This window comes from Thermobia domestica, chromosome 11 (genome assembly GCF_964235325.1).
Source record: "Thermobia domestica chromosome 11, izTheDome1.hap1.1, whole genome shotgun sequence".
Classification (NCBI taxonomy): Eukaryota; Metazoa; Arthropoda; class Insecta; order Zygentoma; family Lepismatidae; genus Thermobia; species Thermobia domestica.
Genome location: NC_137464.1, coordinates 179,043,123 through 179,064,391, shown reverse-complemented (window position 1 = coordinate 179,064,391; position 21,269 = coordinate 179,043,123). Strand labels below are relative to the sequence as shown.

Genomic DNA, 21,269 nt, shown 5'->3' with positions numbered 1-21,269 from the left:
AGTCCAGATGCCAACCCAATGGACTGTTGTGCCTTCGGACTACTCAAGCGGCGCCTGTCCCTCGCCAAATTCGCACCGCCTCCGGCCTGTGGAATGCCTGTAAAGAAGAGAAGGATGATGGGGCGGAAGGATACCCATGGTACAGCTGCAAGGCAGTCTCCTTAATACAAAACTTCAATGCCAGGCAATAGTCAGTAGAGGTAGCGTGCAGATAGAACACAACTGTTGGTTGAAATACGTCATTTTACTAGGTAAGAGGCACATTCAAATTCGGTTCGATGTAACTGAATCAATCTCTGTAGTTGTTTATTACATTATATGTAAACCTGGAAATTTGTAAGTCATGATTTGGAAAAGTCAGGGAATTCGTACTCCCCAAACATATGAGAATCCTAATCACATTATTTGTGAAGATTACTAAATATTAGTGTGTCAGCTGAGAATTGAATGCCTGATTGTCGGTCCTTTACCTACCTTAAATCTTAGACTAGCTTCGCACAGACTATTGCGAGAAATAGAGACAAAATGAAATGAAGAGAATGTGAAACTGATAATTGAGTAATGAAGAAGGTGCAGTTTTACATTCCTTTAACTGTTTTCACTATAATAAGTATATAAAGCTATGCTTGAGATAGACGCAAGGAATGTAAAACTGCCAAAAAGGATACCATGGAAAACGCTTTTACGTAGAATTTCTCTGGTAGCTTGAAGTCAACTTGGAACGTTCCACGACTTGCGTAAATATAAACGAATAGCAAGCCACTAGGACTGAAGTGTGTTTCACTGAATCTAGATCATCTTTTTATGTGAAACGTTGGAATGCAATCCGCATGCCTTTCGTATTTCCTTGTCTGGAACTTTCACATGTCTGTCTCTGGACTTGTCTCAATAATTCGAATTAGATTTTGGAAACAACCTTGGCTTAATGTATTCAAATGTAGACAGTTGGTGTTTTGTACTTAAACCAGTCTAAATTTATTTACATGAATTGACAACATACAAAATTTAAATATTCACAAATTACATTAATTTCTGAATTTTAACTTGGGTACATTGAATTACATGGATAACACTTTTTTTTTTTTTAATATTTCTACATAGCCAATAGAATCTTACCTTGTGAGTTAAAATTTTATTTTGGAAAAATGGGCCTTAGAGCACATGTCAGTAATTGTACATAGTTAGATTTATATAAGTTGAAGTTATGAATTAAAGATGAAGAAGAAAGCAACTGAAGGTAAGTGAAACATGTGAAAAGAGTAGCACGTGAAAAGGATAATTTATTTTGGTACCGAACAATCCTTTTAGGACTCCAAAAGCACATTATCAATACGTAGTCAATGTAGTTAGTCAATGTTTATTCTGTTATTATTATAATTAATGTAATATGCAGAAACATTCAGGTATGCTTGTATTGTGTTGTTTTTATAGGTGATAGCTGTTGCAAGAACAGCAGATCTAGTACTCATGATGTTGGATGCTACTAAAGGTGATGTGCAGCGAAATCTTCTTGAGAAAGAGTTGGAGAGTGTTGGGATACGTCTTAATAAAGAAAAGCCCAATATATATTTCAAGGTACGTTTTTTCTTCATTTTTTATGTGAAATAGTTATGTTTTTTCTGCCTTGCGTTGATTGCTTAATTTTACAACTTTTCATTCATTGACAAACAACAGTAAAATTTTAAAATGATGATTCAGCTTAAAGTGATTAAAAACGACTGGAAGCCTTCGAAATGTGGGTGTGGAGAAGAATTAGTTGGGTCGAGCGGAAGACAAATGAGAGGGTGTTAGAAATGGTGGGGGAGAAAAGAACACTTTTGGGTATTATTAAGAAGAGGAAGAGAAACAGATTGGGACATTGCCTGAGAAGAAACTGTATCATGAAGGACATGCTAGAGATTATGGTGGCAGGAAAGGGAGGGAGAGGGTGAAGGAGGCTACAATTAATGGACGATATAAAAACAGAAAGATCATTCGTGAAGACGAAGAGGTTAGCGGACGACCGTGGACCATGGAAGCTTCTCAGCTGCGGCAAGTGACCTGCCAATAAGGGCAGAATACCTATGATGATGATTCAGCTTTATTTTTAATTATATTCAGTAAAATATTAACATATATTTCTTTCTTGTAATATCACAATTCTTTTAGAGCTTCCTCGTGGCTAAGCGGTTAGCGTACGCGCCTTTGGCGTGGGAGATCCGGGTTCGATTCCCGGTGGGAGTTCATGTGGTTCGGATTCCATGTTAATCAGTAGGTCCACGTCTCATAAAGGCTCGTTGCTGAAAGGGACGCTAAACTAAAATCAACTCAACTAATATCACAATTCTTTGCCTAAGGCTTTTCCATAGGATCAAGTACGGAAAGATATCGATTAACTAAGGTTAGCTTTGCTTGCTTTAATTGAGTTTTTTAATATATTTCATGAGTTTTCTATATCCGTACTTCTTTAATCGTCATTGCTAGCGTTGTACAATGCTGTTGTTTTATTCCTCTCCTGCTTATTTCTCTAAATAAATTACTTTCTTCCGTACACGTTGCATGATTTACCGTTACTTTCGTTACTTTCTTCCGTGCATGATTTACCATTATTGGATTTGGCTAATTTACATCTACAAAGTCATTATTAAAACATTCAAACATTTTTTTTTTCATTTTTTCTTTTAAACTATGCATTTTATACCATTAATTTGAATTATTTACATTGGCAGCTTAAGGTTTGATATCTAATGGTTTGTAATAATTTATTTATTCTTTGTAACAGCATATAATCAGTAAATTTCCATTTGGAAGTAAAAGATGAGTTTCATGTTTCGTTCTGTTAATTTACATTACCAAATTGTTTTCCATATAGAGAATGAGCTAGAAATAAACAAATAACGAAAAAAGGAGCAAACAAGTGACAGGCAGAACTTAATGGTCTGTAGTGTAGGGTGGATGGAGAGACATTCCGTGACTAATTCTCTGCATGATTATAGAGTATATGATCTAGATATAGTTTTTCTTATTCAAAATGGACATCAGCATTGATAATTATTGATGAGAACAATATATTTAAGTTTGATAATTATGTTTGAGATCCCGTTTATGTGTGTCTCAAATAGTATCAAATTGCACTTTTGTGGTAGATCTTGTTTAAACCATAAAGATAAAGAAGATCCTTGTGTCTGTTATTGCTGATATGATTTTGTTATCTGCCTGTACATTGATTAATAATTTATTCTCCTGAGAAATTAGACTTGCATTTCATGTCGACCGTCCAATACTAAAGGATTAGAATGTATTTCTTGTTTTCAAACGAATCCTGAAAGTAGACAGTGATGTATCAATTTGTTCTCTAGTAGTAGTAGGAGTGATAGCAGTAGTGATAGTGATAGTCCTCGGGAATTTGCCATTCCGGGACTGGCTTATTTGTTTCTTGCACATTGAATGGCTTCTTGCACTTTGGTGAAGCATTTCGCACAAACCGAAATCTTGTCTCGTTTTTTAAAGATTTTGTTATAATTGTTATTAAATAACTTTTTGTTGCTTCCCTTCCGATTTCCATTTCTTCTTTGATGGTTAAAATTTCGAAGTCGCTCTTTGCCGTTCCTAAATTTCGAGGTTTGCATAGTATTCTTAGCCACCAATCATGATAACTCCACCATTTGACTAGCTAGACGGAGAATGTCAGTAGGCTGTTGTGAATAAGGAGATGTTATTTGAAAGGTGTTGGTTGTATCGCTTGAATTGTGTTTGTTGACTTGAAGTGAGGGATGGATGGGTAGTGCATAATTTTGTATAAAAGGGACTGACAGTTAGGATTGTGCAACTCAAACGCTGAAGTTGCATCTGAGGCGAAATTTGAGGATTTTGTTGCGTATTTAAATGAAATATTAAGGGATTATACTGTACAGTTTAGGGTTATGTGATTTACTTGCAGGAGAGGGTATAAATTATGAGGGATGGCCGGAAAAAAGTTCGTTTAAAAGATCATAGATCCCCTCCAGAAAATGTAGACGTTGTTCTAGCGACTGGATGTTCTGAAACGACTCCAAGGCAATTTTCTTTTTTCTTTTCTTTTTTTGAAGTCTAATAAAAGAAAATGTGTACTTTATCTCCTTTCAGCTTTGTAGGCAGATAATTTCAAACGATTTAATGCCATTAATTTTTGTGCAATTGAAAGAATAAATCAAGCGCAACGTCCTGGAAATATAACGACAGAATTTTCTTCTTTTTATCCGGTCCCCCAAGATTGGAGAAGTTGGAGGTATGTTAAATCCTAATTTAGGTTGGGTTCCCAGCGTGCTCCCTGAGTCCGTCATATTGTCATCTCTCTCAAGTTGCCTTTCCTATTCTCGAAAGAAAAAAAAAAAAATTCTGCTACATACCTGAAGGAGAAAATGTTTCTAACTGATACAGGGTGTCTAGCAGTCGGGAAAATCGGGAAAGTCGGGAATTTGTCTTAAATTTAAAAAATGGACGGGAATTCGGGGATTTGTCTGGAATTTGCGAAAAGAAGTCGGGAAAAATGGAATTAAATTCCACATGTTGGAAATGATGCTGACGCTTGTCGGAGCGACTCCGATAAAGCTCGCGTTCCTAAATGCATCGCGATGTAGTACGTTTACATCGTATTTTTTTTTAAAGTGTTCCTAAATACATCGCGATCCATCTCAACCGTTTTTCTATTTTCTACGTAGAAGCGGTCACGTGGTACGCGTTGCATCTCGTACACCGCGGATTTTCTGCGATTTATGTGAGGCGCGCGGTTGGTATCCTGCTGTGGTGCTGGGGGAAGAAGAGTGGTGAGTGAGTGTTTGGCAACAGTGTTTGCTGACAGCAGAAAAGTTTTTGCGTTTCAAGAGTAACGGGTGGTTAATTGGGCGTTTCATCGTACTATGCGCATATAATATTTAGTATAAATTAAATGTTGGATTGTTTTTCACGTACAGGTAAGTTTACCTGGGCAATGATTTCGTAAATAATTCAACACTTTAAAGGCTAGTTGTTTTAGTGTCACGGCAAACCACATGCCATTTCTTACTTTGCCATGAATTACAGGCATGTCAATTTTGAGTATTCAACATTCCTGCCGTCATAAATAAGTTTAATTTACCAACTATTACAACAACAACAACAATAATAACAAAGACCTAAGCAAAGTTTTCCTAACCTAAAGACAGTAATATGTTTGAAATGTTTTGCTCAAAATAAATGTTTACTTTATTGTGTACCTCATTTTTTAAAATTTAAAAACAAGTTATTAGAATGTAGTAATTTGAACTAATACACAAAGTTGGGCAAGATTTTACTTTGTGCAGAACAGTAAGTGTAACGTTAAGAATTCTAGTATATTTTAAACCTGACTTAATTAACTTTAAATAATCTAATGTAGGCCAACCACATGGAAATTTGGACAAAAAAAAAAAAAAAAAAAAAAAAAGCAAGATTTGGTTGAAACGTTTGGTAAACAGTTTGAAGTTTAATTTACGTTAGGTTAGCGTTTATTTACGTAATCGTCGATTAGGCCACGAACTATCTCAGCACCGAACATACTCATGTATTCTCGCCATGATTTATCATTATTTGCCAAAGAACTCAAATGGATGTAAGTGTACGCTTCTGGGACGATAACACGAACAGAGTCAGAACACGGTATTTGAATTCTGTTTTTATGAATCATAGTACAGCTACAGACCTACTACAAGGTTTGCAGAATGTATTGCAATCGCTTGATCCATTTAAGCTTTTGCAAGTTTCAATGGATGGGCCAAATGTAAATTGGGCGCTTTTACGGCTAATGAAAGAGGAACGTTGTCCCTCCCTTGGTACAGACGCTCCACAGCTCCTTGAACTTGGTTCGTGTGGTCTTCACGTTGTTCACGGTGGTTTTAAGACTGGCATACAAAAAACTGGATGGGATTTGATTTCTTTTCTTAGAACCTTGTATAACTTGTACGAAATGGTATCAGCAAGGCGTGCCTAGCATTCTGAAATAACAGGTTCGTCATTGTTTCCACTTCCATTTTGCCATATTCGTTGGGTAGAAAATGCGAAGGTAGCCAAGCGAAGCCAAGAAATATTACCGCATGTGAGAAAGTATGTTGAAACGGTTAAGGGAACAGACAAAGAACCCAACTGTAAGTTTCAGAATAGTAGCTAGAAATTTGAACGACAAGTTGCTCTATGCAAAATTAGCGTTTTTTTAAATCTCTTGCTGAGGACTGTGAGCCTTTCCTGACTGAATATCAGTCAGACACTCCTATGCCTCCATTTTTGCATGGTAACCTTACTCAGTTATTGAAAGTATTGATGTCTCGCTTCGTTAAAAAAGAAATAATGGACAGGAAGAGTGTCAATGCTATTGATGTTATGGAGAAAAGTGAAAACTTATATATTAATTTAATTCGTATCAAGGAAATTGGCCTTGGGTATGCAACTAGGTCAGCACTGAGGAGATGTACAGAAGTTAGTGAAAAGAAAATGTTGTGTTTCCGAAAGCAAGTACGTGAATGTTATCAACATTTAGTGTCCAAGCTGCAGGAGAGGTCCCCGCTAAAATATTCCCTTACAAAAGCGCTGACGTTTCTTAATCCCTTAACCGTTGGTCATTCACAGGAAGAAGCTGTTAAATAAATGAGAGCAACGTTCGAAATTTTACTGCAGAGTAATATTGTCTCAGCGTCTGATGCAGAAAAGGCAAACAGAGAATACAATGCTCTAGTAGATCAGACACATGTGCGGGAGAAAATGGAGTCGTACAAAAGAAATGAACACAGACTTGATGACTTCTGGATGAGTGTGTTGTATATGTATATCTGTGCAAATGATGTATATCTGTGCAAAATAGTAAAGATATCCCTAATTCTTTCCCACGGTAATGCAGCATTAGAAAGGGTTTTTTCGGTAAACAGGGAAATAGTAGTTAAAAATTTGTCAGAGGATTCTTTAGTGGCGCAGCGTGTAGTGTATGATGCTGTCAATGAGGCTGGTGGCATACAAGCCCTTCCTATCCCAAAGCAGATGATTCTATCAATGAGAAACGCATACGCGAGATTCAAGGAAGCCGAAGAACACCGCAGAAAAGTGATATCAGAAAAAGATCGCAGGGCCGCTGAAAAAAGAAGAGTAGAACAGAGACGAAAGGAACTTGAAGCAAAGAAACAGAAAATCGTAAATCAGTTGTCAGAACAGGTTGCTACCATATAGGAGGAGATCAAAAAATTGCATGATTAGATTGTTTCATTGCATATATGAAGGAGACATTCTATGATCAGGTAAGAACTTGTACACTTTTTCATTACACTCAACCTTTCCTAATTTTACGAATACTTTTTTTTTTTTTTTTATTTTTTTTTTTTTATTTTATTTTTTTTTTTTTATTTAAGAATGAGTTGGGAAAAATTTGGAAATGGTCGGGAAAAGTCTGGAAAAAGTCGGGAAATTGCTGATAGAAATTTGCTAGACACCATGCTGATAAATCCGAGTACAATCCTGTCCTAAATTTCCGGTCACTTTCCAGCATGCAATGTTCTGTGATTCCGCGATAGTAGAGCAGTGAAAACACGAGTTCTTTTTGTTTTTATCCGTCACCTTTTATTACAATAGATTAATACACTATTACAGAAATTCTCTCTGAGTTCGTAAATTGTTAGAAAGCGCATCCAGAGGTGCAGCTCAGTCTGTAATTCCGTCCTTTTCAATTTGTATGGTCCAGGTGTTAATCAGGATGCTCTTTACACCCGCGCAGTATACCCGAACAAAGCAATTCGATTTAAAGACTCCACGCCCCAATGCAGCCGAACAGAGTGAGTGGTTATAATGGAGTACCCCACGGCCCAATGCAGCCGAACAGAGTAGGAGAGGTGGTATGCGGTCAGTCTCGGGATAGATTGACACTGAGGTGTTCGCTGCTCCTCCTTTTAAGGCGAATCTTCGGGTCCCTTTTCGGCACTGACGCTAGTGTAGATAACGTCTTCTTTCTTCGGCGTCATGTGACACCACATGAAGTGTAGTCTGCTTTGTTGACATATAGCACGTGGCTGGCAGGTGTCACATGGCTGAGTAGATTACAGTATTCATGACTGCAGATCAACCAAAGCTTGGTTTGTTCTCGAAGTTCTTCTGGTTTACTTCGAATTTCGAAAATTACCTCGTCCTTGTCATATAAGGTACAGTACCTGAGTTCGTCGTCGCATCTACTGAAATAAGTTTCCAGAAATATATGGCGCAAATCGAACACTTGAGAGGGTTTATCCTTCAAGGCGTGAATCCTACACTATGTAACCTATAGGAATATTCTACATAATTTCCATGAAATATTTGTAATTCAATAAATTTAAAAAAAAAAAAAAAATACATTCTCTCGCAATAGTAGTTGGAAGTAGTTTAAAACAGTAATCAACATAGAATTACGAGGCCTGTCTAAAAAGTATCCGACCTTAATTTTTTCCACGCAAAGTAGTGATTCTCAGGCGGCGCCACCGTGCACGGTGGAAGGAGGAACCTTAATGCGCATGCTTGAATTTTTTCACCGCGTTCGCGTGTGCCAGTCGTGAGCTGGTGGTCGCGAAGTGAGGTGCTGTTGGTAGTGTTCGTCGGATTTAGTGTTTCTCGCAAGATGACTGAACGAATTGAGCAAAGATACTGCATCAAATTCTGTCAAAGGCTGGGTAATTCTCAAAGCCAAACAATTCGTAAGATTCAGCAGGTGTTTGGAGAAGATGCGATGGGTGTAACACAAATTAAACAATGGTTCAACCGATTCAAAGATGGCCGCACATCAGTCTAGAGTGAGCAGCGTAGCGGCAGGCCCCAAACTGCTCGGAATGCAGCTGTTGTTTGCGGGTGCGAAATTTGGTGCTGGCAGATCGCCGTTTGACAGTGCGGGAGATTGCAGAAGATGTTGGAGTGAGTAAAGATTCTGCACATGCAATTTTGCGTGACGATTTGAACATGAAACGAGTGGCTGCTAAATTTGTACCCAAGTTGTTGTCTCAGGAGCAAAAAGACACCCGTTTTGACGTTGCACACGACCTTCTGGACACCACCAACACTGATCCTGGGTATCTGAATTCCGTGATAACTGGAGATGAGTCATGGGTGTACGGGTACGACCCAGAAACAAAACAACAATCGTCTCAATGGAAGCATCCCGATTCTCCAAGGCCGAAGAAAGCGCGGCAGGTGCGAAGCAAAATCAAGGTGTTGCTGACTGTTTTCTTCGATGCCCGTGGAATTGTGCATCACGAGTACGCACCGGAAGGACAAACAGTGACAAAAGAGTACTATCAAGATGTTCTCAGGCGACTCCGTGACGCATTCCGGCGCAAAAGACCAGACATGTGGACAGCGAAGAACTGGCACGTCCATCATGACAACGTCCCAGCACATTCATCCCAATTGATCCACACGTTCTTAGCCAAACATGGAATTACAACCATTCGCCAACCTCCCTACTCTCCAGACCTGGCTCCTTGTGACTTCTTGTTGTTTCCAAAATTGAAGACGCCTCTGAAGGGATCCCGTTTTGAGAGTAGAGAAGACATAATGCGAAACACGACGACGGAGCTGAACAACATTCCAAAAGAAGACTTCCAGCGGTGTTTCCAGCAGTGGAAGGATCGGTGGGCTAAGTGTGTGGAAGCACAAGGGGCCTACTTTGAAGGGGATTAGGGTCCCAAATCTGTCAGGTATTCGCAACTATTTTTCTGGCCAAAGGTCGGATACTTTTTAGACAGCCCTCGTATTATTATAGTGTCTATTGTTGCTGTAAATCATAGCATGTCTCAAGAGAATACTTTAGCAGTATTGCTCAAGTCGCACATTTGCCAGCATTGTTTAAATCATAATCCTGTGTTCTTTCTTCCTAATTGAGAAAATATTTGTGTTGAAATGGAGAAAACAATCAAATCATCTACATTCTTTAATAATTTTAGAATCTAGGAATAGTTCAGTTTTCTCTGTTTGTGATTCTCTTGTGCACACTTCGGCATTTTGTCTTCCTCAAAAAACTAAGAACAAAGAATACTTGGAATTATATTCTGATCATTCATTGTCATACCCTCATCATTCATACTGACACACATTTATATGGTCAGTCATTCATCGAATTATATTCAAGTCTCCCGATATCCGGCATCATTTTGGCGAGAGTTCAACATGGTAACCATCACTATAGAGATCTATTCCTACATCTTTCATAATGTTCATTAACTCCATACTTTCAACTAATCACCCACTAACTATATACGATCTACCATAAATTAACATAAGTCTCTACCACTATCAGGTTATGAGCTACACACTATTATTAGAAATATTAATTTTAAATTAGTACAACGTAATGATTTAATCTGCAACAATACATTACTTGTTTCTCAGTTTTAGATCCACATTTCAAATTGTTTTCCTTCAAAGTAGAAATCGGAATTAGTTTCACATAATGGTCAATTTAAAATTCAGTCGATTTACTAACGTTAATTGTATCATGTTTATTATGAAGATGTATTGGTAACTTATCGGTGAACTAGTGAATGAACTATGTAATTGTATATGTAATTTTATTTTTTTCTGGTCTTCCAAATTAATTTATAATGCATGATTTATTGCTACTTTAGTAGAAAGGGATTTTTTTTTTTATTTCGTCGTTCTGTATATTTTTGTCATTTTAGCTTTCTTTAACTATAAAAGGATGATAACTATAAAAGGAAGCATACATGTACGTACAACGTACGAGGCATTGTTACTAAGAATACTACCCTATTTTTGGTCCACTATTATTATTATTATTATTATTATTATTATTATTATTATTATTATTATTATTATTATTATTATTATTATTATTATTATTAGAATTTCGATAGAACCATGAGATGTAGAAGACTAGTGTTACATATAATTTAGTGTTTGATGGTCCTCAATAAAAGTGTTTCATTTTGTAGGTGAAGAAAGGTGGTGGAATTTCATTCAATTCAACATGTCCGTTAACGCGAGTGGACGAAAAACTTGTTCAAATGATACTGCACGAATACAAGATATTTAATGCTGAGGTAGGTGTTGATTGATATGGATACAGTTAAAATTGGTTGCGCATTACTTACAGTTAAATAGTTGTAATGATATTTTGATTATTTTTCATCAACGATTCATTCAGGAGGTCTGTAATCGTAAATAAGCAGGATATTAGCCTTGTAATTGAAAGTTGTATTAATCCTTGTGCTCTAGTCGTGAGTTTTAAGATTCCGTCAGTCAGATAAAGTTAGAATGGTTGAATTTGCATCTTTCTTCTTCACTGTAAATCAGTTTAAAACTGCTAGACTACCACGAATGTTAAAAAGGTTAGAGATAAATGAACAGCTTAAAATACTATTAGAGGTTACACTTCATTTCATATCAAGCAGATATTAATATATTTTTCTTCTATATTAAAGAAATAGCAAGGCAGTGTGAGATAATTCTGTAAAAATTACCTACAAAAATTGCTTATATGTATATATATAATATTTCACAGGTTCTCTTCAGGGAAGACTGTTCTGCTGATGAATTGATAGATGTAATTTCAGCAAATCGTGTTTATCTTCCATGCTTGTATGTATATAATAAAATAGATCAGATTTCTATAGAAGAAATTGACAGAATAGCCCGACAGCCACATAGTATTGTAGTCAGGTGAGTCTTAGCTAATAGTAAGTTTGCATTGTTTTGTAATACACAATTATGTAATAAAAAAAGTACCCTACCTCTTTTAGTATTTTTATTTAGTAGCAAATGATTTCGATATTATTATTCAAAATTGCAAATCATTAACTCTAAATAATAATTGTGACGTGATTTTGAATATACACAGTTACTTTTAAATAAACGCTGTTATTGTTTCTTGGTTAGTTTTTACCAGTCTATTTTCCAGCAATAGCTGAGTTTGCTGAAATTGTGCAATGTTTTTAAGAAATTGTATAGTTTAATATTTGAATGAAGATACGAAACGAATAACATGTAATTCATCAACTCGATCTTTTATTCCAATGTGATATTTACCTTGATAAAGATACTAGGGAATTGCATAGGTATCGAAATCATCGGCTTCCAAATAAAAAATCTAAAATATGCAAGATACATAAACTTTATTTATTTTTTTTATTATTCTTAGCTAATAATTTGTCATTGCTAGCAACGTTAAGATTTTTAAACCAACAGTGTCTTCGGTATTTTGTCCATGGGTTTATAGAAGAAGTAATTCATGGAGAAGCGACGCAGAAAATCCTTTCGCTTCTCCAAATATGGTTATGGAATGTAACTCAGAGAGGAAATCTCCTTCCTCTGCATTCTTAAACACAGTGCTTCATGGCTATTTTTAACTATTGCGTTATCCATTGCGTTGTGTTGGTAGCTGGGAGCATCTCTGTGAAAAGAGACTGGCAACAGTGAATTCATTCTGCGGATAACGTCGAACAAAGAAAAAAGAAAGCATAATTATAGCTTGTGGTATCAATGTGTTGAACTCCAAATAAAATGGATTTAAAAGTTATTTATGCTTAGTGGCGATGGAAAACGAGCATCGATAATGGTAATGTGCATGGATGATTGCCAGGGATATTTCTCCTTACGGACACAGACACCTGCAAACAAGTAAGTGTTATTAAGTAAAGGTTTTTCCCGGGACGAACAGTTCACGACGCGTACGAGTGTAATATTAGGGTCTTTAACAAACTTGAAATCATACGATTAATATAAAACATAATTGTGCAAAACGTATAAAACATTTTAATTGATATTCATTATGCATGATATTTTTGTGATTTTGTAAAAAAAAGTCAGTGTAAAAGTCTAATTTAATGTGTATTGTTAATACAGCTTAATATTGTGCCCTTACACAGAGTTACACGAGCATGTTCTGTTCCCCGAACTTTGGGTTTAACCGGTCTGAAGTGATGATTGTAACAGGTAAGCTTTGTGGGTGCCTCTAGGTGTATCTTTGCACGGGTCCGGCATGCAACAAAACACGGTACTATTGCATGGTGGACTCGGGCGGGGTGTAGCTGGGGGGAGACTCGCAAGGTAAATAATAGTGCAAGGCGTATTAGTAGGCTAACAAAGCAGTATTATTTTTCCTAACCATTAAAACCCAAAATAAGGACTGGTACGGCAGCAGTATACAATCATTCACCTACTGGCTTGTATTTTGATGTTGAAAGTAGCGGAATGCGTCAAACAAAGCAACGCTGTAGAATGGCGTTCTCTCATAGGGACGTAAACCACAGACCGCTATAGCAGGAACACTGAACAAGGAAGAAGCGTCAGTTCAAAGATTACGTTACCACTTGCGACATCTACTGGGTAAGAACAGCGATGTGGGATGCATTTTTCAAGTAATGAAGGTGTTAAACCAATTGAAATTGAGTCCAGCATGAAAGTGCAGAACAATGATTCTTGTGTGTCCCTGCAGCAAATCTTTGAGCGGAGTTTAAAAGCGGCGTAACATTTGTAAAGACGCCTTGCGACTGGGCCAGATACATACTAACTGGTGACGAAGGAAAATATTACAGCAGTGGAAGAACTAGTGAAGAGAGAGAGACGTATTACTGTGAAGGAAGTAGTCACCAGTTTTAACGTTGATCATTATGAAACAAAAACGATAGCAGATAGTAAGAAGCGATTTTCTGAAATAGAATACACGTCCCAAGAATACATTTTACCTGCATCCTTAACTTTCTACTAGAACCAGAAGTAATAGAAATTCACTACAACCGGTTGCAATATTAATCTACATAGTGGAAAAACGATAAGAGATGGCAAGAATCTACTTTTTGGAATCGATTTAGCTTTCTAAGAGTAGGTACCATCTTCTCTCTTAACCTTCTATTCAAATCAACAGAAATCAATCATTTCCGGTTTGAACGGCGATTGGTAGAGAGTAAAAACGGTGATAGATAACGAGAAGTGATTTCGTGCTATCAATTAAGCTTCTCAGGAATAAATTCCATACCTACTCTAATCTCTCTACTAAAACCGGAAGTAGTAGAAATCTAATAATACTTAGGTTTCAATATTAATTGAAAAAAATCACGCCACACAAACCAAACTCCATCACGTAGTGTATACATGACACTGTTCCTTTTTTCTTTCAACATTAATATTGTTAAGTTTTGGAGAATAATATCAAGTCATAAAATATGGAAGACCGTACCCTCCAATAAGACGAAAGAGAATAATTGAGCAAATGGTCAATATGTATTTGAAATAGTATCAGACTTAATTAAACATTATGTTTTCACAATTTACTCTATATGCAGAACGAATTTGGAAAAAGAACGTGAAAACTGACTACTTGTCTCGTTGCTTCTGGGATGGGCTGAATAAATCCAGCTTGATCAGTTATTTCCAGAGGTTTTTTTTTTTTTCTTTCTTTCTTTTAATGCTTTAATGAAAGTGAATCGTATTTTAACTTTTCAGTGTAAATTCTGTTGCATATTTCATAAACAAATAAATAATATATACGTAACATACATATGTATTGTTTCCTCGAAGTAAAATATTACTATTATTTTCTTTACAGTTGCAACATGAAACTGAACTTGGATTATTTACTAGAAAAGTTGTGGGAATATTTAGCTTTAATTCGGGTGTATACTAAGAAGCCTGGGCAGCCTCCAGATTTTGACCAAGGTCTTATCCTACGCAGTGGTGTAACAGTTGAGCATGTGTGCCATGCAATCCACAGATCACTAGCAGCTACTTTTAAGTATGCTCTTGTATGGGTAAGTAATTCATATATATTCATCTAATGTGTGGTGTTAATAGAGCACATTACTGTACGTTCAAAATACTGTTGTGTTCTTAAAATACGTAGTTAGTACTGTATTATGACTTTAAACAATACGTACTTGTATGTATCATACAAAATAAATTGTTACCGGTGATCTAAATTTCTATCCATTTCTTGTCATATGGATTTGGATGTCGTACGAGTATGATTTGCACTGGTCCAATTTACAGTGATATGCGTCAGGTAAGATGTCCACTCTCAGCTAGAGCGGCGTAATGTCCACATTAAAAAAAAAAAAAAAAAAAAAAAGATTTATTTAAGCAGATTATTAGTAATTAAGAGATTGGCACTATTGATAAGCAGATATGAGTGCAAGAGTTACTCAGAAAGTAACGTACATTTTTCCTCATTCGAAAATGAAGGAAGTGGTGTGCAAATGGAGGAACGATGCTAAAATCAATCTTTGTGTGTGTGTTCCACATCAATCTCAAAGATATTTACATCTTTGTGAATTAGATACGTTCGCATCTAAAGAGGAATTGTCTGATGTATGTTTTTTCCTCGAATTACCATGTATAATAGACCGTTTGGCCTAAACCAATTATTCCTATTTCCCCGCCTAGTTTATTCTTTAGTTTTTTATATGGATTGCAGCTACAAGTGGTAGTTAGTCTTTTTTATGGTAATCACAAGTATATAAATATCTTTTAACAAGATCCAACACAAATATAATTGGACCGCAACATACAGCGTGCATTTCCCCGTAACATAATTACAATCACCCATAGAATTGAGTACAGAAGATAATATCATAACAACTCTTTAGGTTAGTTTCCTAAAATTCAACACGTTTTGCTCAACTCTTCTCTGAATAGTATCAGCTCATCTCTAACATTAGATTACCCAACAGCACGCTGAATTTTAATATCCATAGATGTGTAATTACACAGTCGTTGACAGATGGCGCCGCAGTAATGGTGTGTAAAAATGATGTTTTGAGTCACACTCATTATAAACAACAAGCTATAAATGAATTCTTGATGGCGGTACCGTTGGATACTGAGTGTAAAGAGTGGAGGCTTCAGAAAATGGAGAAATGGAGTTTCATGATCAGCTGCAGTCTCCAATTACAGTAATCTTGCAGATCGCTGCATGAAATGGTCATTTGGCCTTGCAGCTTTCCATCGATAATGGTAGTGCAATAGCCAATTATTGACACTTTAGGTTATTCGTAAGTATGTACAAAATGGGTTCCTAATCTCACATCCTAGCAAAGAGGACAAAGGAAGCCATCTTTTCTGAATTGTTGGAAGTTTTAATGTTGAGCGGAAGTATTTTTGTCCCGAATCATCACTTGAACTTACCATTGTAAACCGAAAAGGAAAAGCATTATCCGTAGTTACCAAGTAAAAAGAAGTTGAAACAACTTCTTCCACAGGAAAGGTCATGACCACTGTCTTTTGGGACATTGATGAAATGATTCTGGTGGATGTGCTGGCCAGAAGCGAAACTATTAATTCGGAAGCATACATCAAGAGTCTTCAAAAACTTCCGGCGAGTGCGGCCTAAGGAACGTGTTCATGACAATGTTTGCCCTCATACAAGTCTCCGAATCTAGAAAAGAAAAAAAATCTCCAAAATTTCGTGAACTGTGCACTCCCCCACCTTCATATTTCCATATTTTTGGACCACTCAAGGATGCACTGCGTAGGGCAAGATTTGAAGATGACGCGAGTGTGATTCGTACATCAAGAATACGACATGAATTTGTGCAGGAAAGGAATTTATGCCCTAGTTTCTTGCTGACACAAGGCTGTAGATATTAAAAAGATTACGTAGAAAAACGTGTATGGAGCATTACTTCCTGATCACTTCTCGTATATGTATTACAAATACTTTAAGTAAGTTTGACTTTATGTATGAATATGTGGTTTCAATACAAATTATTTTAGTCCTTTTTTCTTGCTTAGTGTAGAATAATAATCTACACAAATTATTTGAAATTGATTATGTAAAGAAAATCTCACATATACTACAATTATTAAAGTTCAAATAAAAATGTAGTGCTCTAGTGGTTCACACATGTGCCTTTGGTGCACGGAGTTCGATTCCTGGTGAGAGAATTTAAACTATTCAACTTCACAGCCATTCACTTTCATTAATCATCCGTCTCCTTTTTTAAAAATGTAGTGGAAAGAAGTCTACGCAAAATATATAAATAAGGAATTGATATTAAGGAAAGAACAAGTAAAATATATATATATTTGACGTCCTGAATATTTGCAGTATTACTTAAAACTTGCAGCAATTTCAGTATTAAAATATATTTCCAACAGTATACAGGGTGGCCAGAAAGTTCCTTTACACCTGCCCTTATTTCATTCCTACATTAATAATACTTACAGTTATTTGTCCAACACGTCCATATGTACACCTCCACTATCCTTGCATCACTTGATATGCCTACATGTCCTCCTACTTACCAGCTGGAAAGCTTCGAGCATACTTTCCGGAGAGTATCCACGTACCACTTCTTCCTGACGTGTGATTTGATAATGCTCTTCAGGGCATTGTCTGATGTAACGTCCGACTTCCAAGTGGCCAAGAATAACGGGCTGGTTAATTTGGGGACCCACGTCCTATTCACCGGCCAGGGAACAGTGTGTTCAGGCATTCACAAACAGCAAGTGCGAAGTGGGCAGGACCTCTAGCGTGTTGATAAACAAACGTGTTGTTGACTCCCAGATTCTGCAGCTGTGGAAGTAGCCAGTTATTCAACATATCCAGGTAAGTAACTTGGGTCACGGAACCCTCAAAAAAATACTTACCAAAAATGTGTTGTTCAGTCATTCCCGCCCAAATTATGACATACGAAGGATTGTTGTCAATTTCTTAACAAAATTATGGGTTTTCCTTTGCCCATATGAAGACGTTCCCATTCCACGAACTCCGATTAATAACATATTCATCAGAGAACAGAACTCACTTTCGAGCAGCAATGGTGGGGAAGACTTCCATCAAGATCCTGCGTGCTTCCTGGCGGCGGTTTAAGTCATCGTCGGTTAGTTCATTGATAACCATTGGCCGGAATGCAGGCAGACCTAAGTCCATTTTCATGAGGAGTTGCATTGTGCTCCGTGCAATTTCAAATTGTACAAAACGCTTTCTGGTCGACTTGCAGGATGAACGCATCACTGATGCACTAACTTCTACTCACGTTTCCTTTCGGATTGATGGACGATCAGAACGAGGGGCATCCGTAACACTTCCCAGACGAATAGCTTTCTTCTCCCACATGATCAAAGTCTGACGACTTGTGGCTCCTTATCGAACCGTTCACGAAACCTATCCACCACCTGCGGCGTATTTTCGTAATGCTTTGGTTCATGGACGCATACACTTGCCGCAAGCGCACCTCCAAAGTAAAGTCACTGCTATCTGCCACTGTTGTTCACCAAACTTGGAAAGGCGAGACAATGAACTGGTCAATGCACAGACTACTTTCCTCCATCCGCTAGCAATCACGTAGCATTACGCGGCAATCATGTAATAGTTCACGTGAGGAACATTGTTTCCATATCAATGATAAGGATAGGAGTTTAAATCTTAACTATCTTAACATATTACATTGTTACACGAATTTAGTTCAAGTGTAAAGGGACCTTCTGGCCACTCTGTATAATTCAAATAATTTTCACGAACATATTTGTAATAAACAACTTCTGGTGTTTCATCCGTGTATATTTACATTAAATAATGTACGGATGAAATACAAAAAATTAATTTATTTAATATTTAACAAATACTGAAAACGAGGGAGAGGTAAACCTTAAAGGATAACTGGAAATTCCGTTATGTTTTGATTTGTGAAATTTAAACGAAATGGATAGAGCCTTGTTCAAGAAAAAACATACGAACAGAACTCACCCTACCAGTAAACTATATATTGTAATCGTATCCCTTTCTCGATTTTCTCAGAGAAATTTATCGTGATTGATCTTTGAAGGTTGAGAAATAATATTGGAACAGTTTTCAACAACTACTGTTATTTTTAAGCATATCACAAAAATAAAGGGCTGTGTGTGGGTTTTCTCGTTTTGTTTCAATTTTTTATTCTATCATTTCGTTCATCATCATCATCATCATCATCACCGCCTTCTTTAGCCCGGAGCATAATCATGAAACGTTAAAAAAGAAGGGGGAACAAACCTTAAGGAATGTTTTAAAAATCATCAGTAATTCCGTTTCGTAAAACAGTACTTATCTTTTATGGAATTCTTAGAATGAGAGGGTGTAGAATATTGTCTGTAGTAACATACGAGTCATTTGTTAGTATATGTATATCAGATGGTCTAGAACTCCCGCCTATGCTGGAACCAAGTAGGAATAGTGTCAAGAAACAGAAGTAAGTGCACTAACGTATCATATAAATATCTGAACGTGCCAACATCAGGACTCGAACCATGCTTACGCGCAATGGATTGGTTGGTTGGTTTTGAGTTTAGTGTTACGTTCAGCACCGAGCCTATATAAGACATGGACCTACAGCTTAACGTGGGATCCGAACCACATAAACTTCCATCAGAAATCGAACCCAGGTCTAATCATATAGCCACAAGGGAGTTCCACGTGCATTGGAGGTGAGCCTCCTAGTCGCTTGGCACGCGAGGAATGCGCATGGTATGCATTTGTATAGTATGTAAGTTGCTTGTGTCTTTGTCAGAACATGTACAACCGTTATGTCCACCTTGTAGCATAATTCAAAAAAGGTTAAAACATTTACATGGTACACCAGTGTGCTTATTTCTATTCACACTATTTCCATTTTGTTTCGTTTCCATTCACATTTAGCTTGCAATAACATTTTGCACAGAAAACAAGATGATACTGGTTATGGGATTCAAACACGAAATTCCTGGTTGCCAGTCATACTCGTTACTCTACTTCATGCCAAACAGTGGTAACTTTACTCTGTTAGATAATTATCTTGTATTGTGCCATGCTGTGTTGCTACATCGTCATATATTTACTGAGCTCTATCGTCGAAACAAGGCACTGGAAGTTAAAGGTCATATTATGTTTTCCTCTTCTTTGTATATCTAGCATCATCCCCTACTGAGCACGGGGAGAGTTATAGACCTGTTAACTTGGCCTTACTTTTGTAAAACCTGCATTTGCCTCACTTGTTAACTCTGTAATATAGCCACCTCTATCTTGTAACTTGGTCGCATGGAGCAAGATTTTAAATTTACCTTTCTGTGTTGGACAACTATGTGGTCCTCATTTCTTAAGTTAGAAACCCCCTCAAAACATCTTTCACTGTGTTTCGGTATATTTGAGAAGGTCAGTAAATCCAAGTAAGAAAGGAAAGAAACTGATCCATAGAAAGTAACTTGTCCAGAAATAGGAGATGGTGGTACTGTTTGATGTTCTTACGTCTGTTTCGGGGAGTGTACGGACCGACGCTTTTAATCCTTTCCATCAATATTCTGTATTGCGAGATATTTGTTGTCCAGTCCAGACGGATATATTCAACTAGGGATGTTCTTTCTTTTCGTCACGTGTCTAAACCATATATATATATATATATATATATATATATATATATATATATATATATATATATATATATATATACCGGCAACTAATGGTCCATATTTAGTTTGCTATCTTAAATAACTTAAACTAGAAATACAGATTACTGAACAAAGCAAGTTTATTTTAAATTAATAACTGTCTAACAGTTTCGCTAACTAACTGAGCATTTGGCTTCATCAGACACTGTCTTCAGTTTTGGTGTTAGGCTTCAGAGCAGATATTCTCCTCAGTCCATAGAACTGAATGCTGTACTCCATGAGGAATGGCGCAATATCTCTCTGAAAACCACTCATGACTTACATGTCTTCATTCCATGACAAAAGTCAGAGTTGTTCTGCAGGTTGACTTTCACAAATACTGATAGTAAATTTATAATGATGAAATTGATACAGACAAAATCTTTATTATAATCGCACCCCCTCCATGTAATGGACCGTCATCGTCGGGTTGGGGTGGAGCTTAGAGGGCGGTTTTATTTTTCATGCATACATCACCCCACATCCGCATGTTCTCGCATGCTCTCTCAGCAGCGAATAACACAACCGGACTCACGTGTGGTTGGTGGGAATCTTGGGAAGTGGATGGTCTGTGGACGCCTTTCTCAGTAGTAATTGCATGACTTGCTCTCACTTTGGACTTTGACCCCGAGCTTTGTGACGTCATAAGTCAAAAGTCAATGACGGTCCGGGGTCAATGACCTAGGGGTACTTAGGACCACCCCTCTACATTTTGGCAGGGGTACTTTGGCCCACCCCTTAAATTTTAGCAGGGGTACATAGAACCACACCCCTTAAATTTTGGAAATTATCAAATCAAAAAATTTGGTATGGTAGCCTAGGACCAAGGTATGTACCTCCATCAGTACTGGGGGTCAAACTCGTTTCCTTTTATGGTTAAAAAATATTGCGAAAAATTCAAATTTCGG

At 37.0% G+C, this 21,269-nt stretch overlaps 1 protein-coding gene across 1 annotated transcript in view; it reads left to right on the top strand.

Annotated features, from left to right (window-relative positions):
* The window catches only part of LOC145664586 (developmentally-regulated GTP-binding protein 2), a 66,334-nt gene that overhangs the window by 29,553 nt on the left and 15,512 nt on the right, over positions 1-21,269 (top strand). Inside the window, exons 4-7 of the mRNA XM_081731378.1 lie at positions 1,432-1,575; positions 10,926-11,033; positions 11,495-11,652; positions 14,537-14,738. Coding sequence (XP_081587504.1) covers positions 1,432-1,575; positions 10,926-11,033; positions 11,495-11,652; positions 14,537-14,738 — 612 coding nt within the window. The remainder of the gene's footprint in view (positions 1-1,431; positions 1,576-10,925; positions 11,034-11,494; positions 11,653-14,536; positions 14,739-21,269) is intronic.